Below are 9,654 nucleotides of genomic sequence, written 5' to 3' on the forward strand. Positions count from 1 at the left end.
AGGTGGAGTTTGAGCTCTGAATAAAAGACTGAATGGTCTTGGCCTTTCAGATCAGTATTTCAGTTATGCAAGCAGGGGAAAAATAACGTCATTCTTAGAACTGCAGAACAACTTGTAAACTTCTCTCTCTCTCTCCCCCCCCATCCAATTTCCCTTCCTTCCTTCCCCTGGCTGATGTAGGTATCAGAGAACCTACAATTACCAAGAAGTGAGTCGGACCCTCTGTCCCTCTGAGCCAACATCTGAGACAGGACCCTCTGACCAGATTATATTTGTGGACGTCTCTTCCATGGCACCATTTAATATTGCGTATGAGCTGCTAGTCACCAGGCTTGAGAACTTCCAACTTGAGTAAGCCGGGATGCGAGAATACAGATGTAATTTCTTCATGTATCTGTAATACAGGGATTTGGTCCATCTACCTACTCTTCCCTTCTTTTTCCTTCCCAGAAAAAAAAAAGAGATTATTTTTTCTTTTGCTTAATCTGAAGGTACTCTGTGTGTATTCCAACTCTGAAAGTTTTAGACTTCAACATGCTGGCATTTCTTTTCTAGGACCAACAAAGCCTTTAACTTTACTGCCAGTCCTTCCCAGCCCCAGGTAAGGAGGAGTCCTGCGTGGCGTTGCTTGTGTGTCTTACCACATCCAAATGGTTGACGAGATCCTTTGTTAGAGATGGCAAAAGCCTTATCTGACTAGGTCGTTTCCCTCTTAGGATGCAGGGAAACTTCCTTACTGTTGAATTTTCTGTGGATATAGTGAAGAGGTAGTAGTGCCTCAGCCCCTCTAGGGTCATGTTTGGGTTCTCTTGCAAAGCAACTAAGTGAACCAAAAAGCAAGACCAGAGCAAATGAATGGTATCTGCAGTTTAGGAAATTCCAGAAATGTACAGAAGTCCAGAGGCCATTGGACTGCTGTACTTCGTGGGAAGTGAGATGGTGTGCACCAATGTCTTGTTCCAGTGCTGGGTCAATTGCCGTAGCGTGACTAGCTAAGATGCAGTCTTTACTGGAGAAAAATAAATATGTAAATAAATAAGCTGTAAAGGTACAACAGAACTCAGACTGCTATTCCTTGCTTAGGCAGCAAGTCAAGTTGCGAAGTGATAAACAAAATGCCTGATAAGTCTGGTTATTAGTTCAGAAGAGAGCACACATGTGCAGCACATCCAGCTGAGCAGCCTTGTTTAGAGCCCAGCGGATACTGCAAGTCCTCTCTTGAATGAAAATGCTGTTGGCAGTAACTATAGTGATACGGGAGCTCGTAGAGCTGGGAGAGTATGTAATTTACCCAGGCTGTCTGGTACTCCATTTTTGTTGTTGCTATCACTGTTAGTAACAACGCTTAATTTTAGGTTTCCTATTACCAGGGATCCCAGCTAATCTTTTTTGCTGTCAAATGTCTTAAGTTGGTTTGCAGATACATGCAGTATTTTATACTATAGAACCATAGGGAATGGTGGTGGCTCTTTATAAACCCTCATTACTTAGGATCTTGTAATTTGAATGTAGAGTGTTTAGGATCTGGCCTGGAATTAACTTTGTGATTTTGGTCTGTTTTTTGTCACAATTAATATGAGATTGGTGACTTTTAATTACAGGCCACATGTAGAGAGTAGAAGATGAGTGCTTCTTAATTGGTATAATGCTGAGGTTTTTGTAAATCGAGGTATTAAGTTGTCTGCAGGGGGAAGAGAGGAAAAAAAAAAAAAGGCAATTCAAAATCTAGATGAGTGTTGGAATAGCCCTAAGACTGGAAAAAGACAAGCGTAACAACCAAAAGAGTTGTTGTCCAGAACCCAGCTCATGCCTGAGGGCAGGAGAGATTAAATATGCTCGTATAGGTCAGGAGTGTTGTCTAAGGAGAGATTAGATATGCTCGTATAGGTCAGGAGTGTTGTCTGGGTGTGTTTATACCATTCACAGTCTGTGCAGGAGAGAACTGTAGGTCTCCATGCCCCTTATGTTACTTCTGTACTCTGATATAAGTGTGGCTTAAAAAGAAAGTTATGGAAGGGTCCTTATGGGTGACTTCCTGAAGGAAGTTTCCCTAAAGCTTTCCAAGGGTAGCGCACCTGGGAAACCAAGGAGCTCAGACTGCTAGTGTCCTTGCTTGGTGGAAATAAAATGCACTCCACTGAAGAAACCGGCTTGGTGAGTTGTCAGTTTGTAAGGACTTGCGGTTGGAGCCAGCACTCCCTCAGCAGTGAAGGGACCCTGCTCGGAGTAGGGAGGATGGTGAGAATAAATGCTTTAGTAGAAATGGCAAACTTGGAAAAAGACTGGGTGATTTCTTTCATATCCCTGCCCTTCCAGTTGGGGGCCCTACTTGGGAAGGGAAATCGGAAACAGCTGGCCCTTGCTCAGCACCAAGGTTTATGTGACATAAAGGGAGCTTGCCAGTTGGGAATGTCTCAAGTTACGGTTTTGGAGCAGGAGCTCTGGTAGCTTCCCTCCCCGTGGACTGTGCCTGCCCCAGGGTGGCAGCAGCAGCTGCCAGGTAACCATAAGGAAGTGCGGAAGATGGCTGGTGGCAGTCCTCGGCCTTGTGTCCCCTCTGGGGTGGAGTGAGGTGCCCATCAGCCCCTCTCAGTAGCTGTGACTGTGAGCCTGAGCTTTCAGGGTCTGGGCTCCATGCGGGGTGATAGGAACCCTTGCAGCAAGCCTGCCTGCTGGGGTGGGCACAGAAACCCTACTTCTCCAGCAGCTGGCTGGTGTAGTGCATGGAACTTTTACTGGAAAAATATGCAAATAATGATGTTGCCTGGGACATCTTTTTCCCAAATCCGAAAACGCCCTTGCCGGGGCAGGGAAGACCATCTCCTGACCCCACAGACTGTCCTGTTGGCCTGCTCAAAGCACGAAGGCACAAGAAACACCATTCCTTGCCCTGAGAGGAAAAGTAGGAATACTTTTGGCAGATGTTAGTCTCTCCCAAAATTTTTCAGAGCTGTAGCTGAATTATTTTCAAAGCTGAAGTGAGAAGAGAAGCCCCCATTACCCCCCGCCCTCAAAACCAAACAAAACCAAAAAACCTAAATCCTACAACTAATATCAGGCATTTATGAAACTCTTGACAGAGTTCAATTGTTTGACCTAATACTTTCTACAATCTCTCTTTGAGGCAACCCATCTGAGATAAACTCCAGGATATGTTCTGTCTATAAAGTACAGCCAGCAGTATGGAAACATCTGGAAATTGCTCATAGCAACATAAAATGGAGTAGGCTATAAAATGAAGTCACTTTAGCTCCATCAGGTGGAAAAAAGCTTGAGGAGCAGAAGCTATGCTGTATCTTGCATGTTGAAGATGTCTGTGTCTAACAGTGTGCTGTGCAAGGGGGAGAGTTGTCTGTACATATTTAATCTGCTCTTCTGTAGTGTAAGGTCCTAATATTTGAAATCTGAATTTTTGTGAAAGCCCCCACATCCAACCCCAAAGCCCAGCTTGGGCTGTGCAGGTACCTTAGGGAGGCTCTGAAGCTACTGGCAGGGATGACTTCTGGACCGTAACTCTCAGTACTCTGCTTTCTCCTCAGTATTTTCTGTACAAGTTTCCTCAGGATGTCGATTCAGTCATTATTAAAGTGGTGTCTGATGCAGTCTACCCATGCTCGGTTGTCTCCGTCCAGGATATTGTGGTAAGTCTGAGCAGAGAAGGATAAGGAGCTGCCTGCTGGAGCTCTGTGTCCTGCTGTGAGGAGGTCTGTGCCCCAACAGAGAGAAAAGTGCTAGGAGGGCTTCACCCTAGTGTGGTGGTAATGAAGGGAGCCCCTGAAAGAGGAATGAAAATCCCGTGGGAAGGAGGCAAAGACAGATGCTGAGTTCAAGCTGTTCCTCTCCAGCCTGTCCATAGGGCATTTGTTATGTTCCCCTCATGAGGTTTAACACCATGTCTTGTGACATGGGTCTGTCTCTCTGTGGAGTGGTGTTGGATGGGATGCTGGTGGCTGAGGGAGGGGACAGTGCTGTTCCCTTGACTGTCCCCTGGCTCAAGGCAGCATGGGGAGCTTCTGATTTCCAGACATGAGATCTCTCCTCCTTTCCAATTTGATTTCCTCTCTCTGCAATTACTGATCCCCTTTCCTGGGAAGGGAAGAAGAGAACAGCTGTTCCCTGCCATGGAAGTTGGCTGTCACTCGCAGCTGGGAAATAGCCCCATATTTCTCCCCCTTTCCCACCTCCCCGAATGATGCAGGGACCTGCAGTGTGGGAGCAGCAAGATGGTGACAGAGGTGCAAGATGCCTTGGCTACTGGCTCTGAAGTCCTGGCAGTTGCCTTTAATACCTGGGGTGAGGAGAGAAATGGGTAGCATCAAGTCCTGCCCACATCCCAGTGTTTGAACGGTAGAAGGGCAGGAGGGGAGACTGTAACAGGTGATTTTTGAACCTATCAGGTATTAAGAGTACTGGGAAAGAGTAAAATGAGGGCAAGCACTTGGCATATAGTACAGACTGCAAAGCATGACACAACCGGTGTACAGCTGAGTGTATGCCCTGCCCTATGGGAATTGTGGAGTGATCAATCTGGCTGAATCCTCTTCTGGGATTAAACTGCAGCCTTCTTGTGAGAATGCCGAGATCAGCGAGTGCAGGCCACAACTGGTGTCTTCAGAGCAGCTTTTCTAACTTCTGAATGGGTCCTTGTTGTTTTGTTCCCTTTGTCACCCCAAGCAGGGCCTTTTCCTGCTGTTCTGGACTGTCTGTTCTCCTGTTGGCTCCCTGTGAGATTCGTTTGGATTTTGTCCCTAGTTTAACCCTTAGTTGTGTCTGTTTCAGTGCCCAGTGTATGACCTCGACCATAATGTGGAGTTCAACGGTGTTTACCAGTCTATGACAAAGCAGGCAGCCATAACGGTGCAGGTGAGATGCTGATTTTTGTCCCAGTGTTGGTTTTTCTTCAGTGGCTTGTCCTGTGCATCCCTAGTTTTATTTTGTCGATTCTGGTATGGCTGTGATCCTTTGTTTTTATTAGATCAGCTGATATCAGTAGAAGAAGAGTTGTTACCTTTTACTACAAAACCTTGTTTACGTTTGCTTAGGTAGGTGTGTTATGTCTTAGGTGCTGAGGCTCTAGATCAGAGTGGCTGCAGCCAGGTGTCTTCTGTTCAAACCTTGGCTCTTCTACCACTGAGTGGTGGTGGTAGGGCTTTATAGTGAGCAAAGCTTAGGTAGATGGTTTGTGCTAACTAAAATAAATAAATAAATGCATTAGCATTGGTTTGCTTGTACTGGGGCACTGCTGAACTGCATACTGATGAACTCAGCTTATTGTCAGCAAGGATGAGGGGAGCATCCCCAGAAGCCAAGCTCTGTCCAGAACAGGCAGGTCTCTGTAAAGCTGGTGCCTGTGTTGCAACTAAAACCTGATCTCTGGCCCTGTGGAGATCATCACCTCTGCTTTGCATTGGAGGGAGAGGCTGCTTCACTTCTCATGGATTCTGTCTTCTTCTGTCCTCCCATGTAGAGAAAGGACTTCCCAGGTGAGCAGTTCTTTGTTGTATTCGTCATCAAACCGGAGGATTATGCCTGTGGGGGTTCTGTGCCTTCCTCCATTCATGGTAAGTTGCGCTGGGAGGTGGATTTGGTTGCTGCATCCAGGTGGTGGAGCAGCAGGAGTCCTTGGGGACCTTCCTGTGGGATGACACAGGATGGTCATATAGCTCTAGCTTATCGAGGTAGCTGTGAGGAAGAGCAAAGTATAAACTTAATATTGTTGGGTAGGTTAAAAGTCTTGATCAACCCTGGAAGTGGCTGGCTAGTACAGCACCTGGCTTGCAGGGGTTATGTGTTCTTCTGAGGTGTCTTGGGAGATACGGGAGATACTGGAGATACCCAAGCAGTGCTGCTTACAGCTTTTTGGTTTTTTTCGCTACTGCTGTATTATCCTCCTGCCTGCATGGAGGCCCAGATGGCAGTTCCTGCAGAGAGCACCTTCTCCAACTGTTATCTTGGGATCTATGACAGCCTCCCAACTTGGGGGGAGCAGGAAAACTAGTAATTTTTTGGGGAACGTTCTTAGGAGAGACTTGTTCTAGTACCTTTCCCAGCCAGAAAACACTGTTTCCACCTCCTGGGCAGTGGTAAAAGCAAAGCCTCCACCACTCATGTGGTAGATGAAACTGGAGTGGGGGGAGTGCAGCTGTCCCTGTGGCAAGCTGGAGCCCATTTCAGACCAGGGACATTCCTATCCTCAAAGCTGGATGGCTTCCTCCCTGTAGGAGAAGCAACACTGCAACCAACAGATATACTGGGCTCCCCCAATTCTCACCCTAAAAAAGAATTGTCACCTTCCAGGTGTCTTTCTCTTATCCTAAAGCTGTCAGCAGACCTGTACTGGCAGGGTGTGCTAAGCCCTGCTGAAACATAACAAGACTCTAGCATGGTATCCTGCACAGAAGTGTTTTGCTAGCAGAGTTTTGGCCAAAGGCAAAAATGGTGTCCCAGTATTTGTAGTGACAGAAACTACCCTTTGGGGACTAGGTGAATAGGAGACGAGATGCCTGTGGGATTCAGGCATCCAGACTTGAGCAATGTATGGAAGACTCAAGCAGGGATTTCTAGTCTGAAAAACAGGCTGTGGATAGAGGGGAGGTGGGGGAAACATATGGAAAAGGCTGTACATCGACAAGTCTGCAAAAGGTTTAGAGCAAAACCACACACAGATTTTGGTGAAAAGCCAGACAGGTGTTTTTGCAAGTGCAGAGAACTAAGATAAGGGCCAGAGATCACTAAAGTTGCTGTACACTTTGCATCTCCCAGGGAATGTCAACCGTACCTGGAACCTGCAGCGGATGAAGAACCTTCAAGTGACGATTGTGCCTTCTATTAAAAGTCAGTGTCTTTGTGGAGAGCAATGCAGCTTTATGGGGAGACTTGGCAGTTCTGTGTAGGAAGGTATGGCTGGGCTGGCAGCCCTCTGATGGGATGGTGCAGAAAGCGCCAGTAGAGGAGTCAAAACCATTACAGCCCTGGTCCCTTCCAGGAGACGGTGTGTGACACAGGGTGGTCTCACGGGCACACCAGCTAGCACTGGGGGTGAAGAAACGGGGAGACCTTGCAACAGGTTCTGGCGATTCTTCTCGAAGAAAGCAGATGGGTCTTGAAGGACTGTGTGGGGCTGGGCATTGTCACCAGATAGTGTTGGGAAGAGCAGGACAAGGAGTGCTGGCTCTGAGAGGGGCTGTCCCTGGTCTCTGAGCTGACTGATGCCTTCTCTTTCCTCAGAGTCTGTTTATGTCCAGGCCATGTTCTTCAGCTTCCTGAGTTTCCTCTCCTTTTACCTGGGCTCAGTGGTGGTTGCTTTTGTGCACTATATCAGGTGAGTCGAGGGGTTTTACCAGAACAGCCTTTCTGTTTTTCTTCATCCTCAGAGATGCCTCACCCTGCAGTGAATTCAGGGCAAGTGGGGCAGCAAGCATCTGAACAGAGCAGCCAAACAAGTCCATGACTACTCAGTGGCTTCTACTGACCATCAGCCAGAAAACTTTTCTTCCTCTGCTGTGGGGATCATGACAATGATGAAAACCTAAGGCTCTGCCCTATAGCTTTGGTAGTGCTTTCCTTATATGAGGACACTGGGTGGCAGGTGGGAATTGTGGTGGGGCCAGTCTGGGATATGGGGTGCCAGAGCATTGGGGAACCAAGATACTTCCCAGGGTGCTGGGCCGAGTACTGCAATAAGTGGCAGTGACCCAAACAGGGCCTTGGAGTCCCGAGAGTGCTGGTTTCCTTCCTGACCTGCCTCCCCTGCCCCAGACCTTGATGCCTGGGCTTGTGTTGAGGGGAATATCTGCATCTGAGGTGAACTTGGGCCCAGCTACCGTGACAGGCTGCTCTTGGGGGCGGGGGGAGAAGCAAAACTCTTCCCAGTTACCCAAGGGTTCCCTGTTGCTTACTGGAGGTGATCTTGAAGTCCTCTTGAGTAAGAGCAGGACTGGAGGGGCAGGAAGGGGACAGCAGCCTAAAAGGGAGGAAAGATTTGCTCCTGTAGGGCGGGTAACTACTAGCACAGGATGAGAGCCCTGGTGGGGCACCAGGCAGGTACTCTTAAGGTGCTGGGAATGGTGGAGTTTGTTGGGATCCGTTACTGCTGCCTGTGTAGGTAGTGACAACAGTTAAGTGAATCCTTTGTCCAAACTGTGGAGGCTTGAGAGTAGGGAGGCCCCTTCAACACTCTTCCCTGCCCTACTGGGCAACGGTTGGCATGAGAAGAGCCATATAAAGCTTTCAGCAAATAGCAGGTTGTTTTTGTGGGAACCACACTTATCAGCTAGCTCCTCAGACTGAATGTGGCAGAGTTTTCAGCTGCTTCAGAAAAGGGGATCTTAAAAGTTTGGTGTTCTGAAACAAAGCAATTTCAAGATGACTTAACTTCAAGACACATATGAAACAACGTTTCTTTGGAACAATTCAATGAAATTACTTAAGTGTGTGTGCTCTTTTTTGCTGTTATTTTTTTCTTTGTTGTGAGCATATGTTTGTTTTTTTTTCTTACCCTCCCTAGCTTGGCACCTGCACTGAAGGAGGTGGTATTAGCTTCTTAAGCATCGTGCTGATGTGTGCCTCTAGCTCCTGCTGCCCTTTCAGTAGATTCTTATGCGCTTGGTCCCCTGAATGGGGGAGTTTGGTTTGGGAAGGTGGTCTGAGAGTCTCTCCCAACCTGCAGTGCAGGATGGGATGGTCATGTAACCTGTTGTCCTGTGTCTAGTGGATAATTGAGGGGGTAAAAAAGACCTCCGTTGCTTTGGAAATCTGAGAGGTGGACAGCAGGCAGTCATGGCTGAGCCATGCCTAGTCTAAACAGTATTTTCTTTGTTCCTTTTTGTTGGGTTTTTGTTTGCTTGTTTTTAGAGCTTGCACCATGTTTACCTGTTGGTGTCCTAGATAATCCTGCCATGATTGGCAGGTGATGGGGTTTGTTGGCTATCTCATGAGTGCTGCCTGTTCTTTTTCAGGGTTTGGAGGAAGGCTTCATGTGGGAGATTGAGTCCTGAGGATGGTAAGGTCTCCTGTTGTGTGACAGCTTTAAGTGAACAGCAGAGGTCCCAGGCCAGGCAGGGGACAGACTGTCAGTCAAGTACTTTCTGTCCCTTCAAGCCTTCTTTCCTGTACCTGTACCACATAGTCTCTGGTGCTGATGAAAGGTGTTAGAGCTTTCTCTCTGCCCTCACAAGAAGAGGGCGTTTGAAGCAGGCTCCCCTGAACCTGGTCCTGACCCCTGCCCTGAGGAGCTGGCTTCTAGAGGTGTGGAGGGAGGGCAAGCCTTGGCTAGACCTGGCTACAGGCTAATGTTACTGCTGCCAGGTCTGTTCGTTTCTGAACAAAGCACTTTCAGTTTGTCAGCTCTTAGGCTTTAAGATTTCCTCTGCCTGGTTTAAGCATGGAGTCTCTAATTTTTTAATTTAATTTAAATTTAAATTTGTTTTTAACTGGGAGTTGCAGACAACCAAGTGAATGAATGACTAATACAGTTAGGTAGTGGTGTTTGTGTTATTGACTTTGGTATTGGATTCAGTTTACTTTATGCTGCACCCACATTTCAACACACTGCAGATTTCTGCATTATAAAAACTTAGCTGCATCTAAGAGGCTACCATTGAAAGATGGAAATTTTTATCATGTTTGGGGGGGGGGGGGGGACTGGGGAGTTTC

The 9,654-nt window shown here is 47.4% G+C and overlaps 1 protein-coding gene across 1 annotated transcript in view; it reads left to right on the top strand.

Annotated features, from left to right (window-relative positions):
- The first annotated feature begins 274 nt into the window (after positions 1-274).
- Positions 275-9,654, top strand: part of SIDT1 (SID1 transmembrane family member 1) — a 27,071-nt gene continuing 17,691 nt past the window's right edge. Inside the window, exons 1-8 of the mRNA XM_019474102.1 lie at positions 275-351; positions 556-601; positions 3,540-3,641; positions 4,780-4,863; positions 5,468-5,561; positions 6,763-6,834; positions 7,228-7,321; positions 8,958-9,001. Coding sequence (XP_019329647.1) covers positions 290-351; positions 556-601; positions 3,540-3,641; positions 4,780-4,863; positions 5,468-5,561; positions 6,763-6,834; positions 7,228-7,321; positions 8,958-9,001 — 598 coding nt within the window. The 5' untranslated portion in view covers positions 275-289. The remainder of the gene's footprint in view (positions 352-555; positions 602-3,539; positions 3,642-4,779; positions 4,864-5,467; positions 5,562-6,762; positions 6,835-7,227; positions 7,322-8,957; positions 9,002-9,654) is intronic.

The sequence above is a fragment of the Aptenodytes forsteri genome, unplaced genomic scaffold (assembly GCF_000699145.1).
Source record: "Aptenodytes forsteri isolate BGI_AS27 unplaced genomic scaffold, ASM69914v1 Scaffold216, whole genome shotgun sequence".
Classification (NCBI taxonomy): Eukaryota; Metazoa; Chordata; class Aves; order Sphenisciformes; family Spheniscidae; genus Aptenodytes; species Aptenodytes forsteri.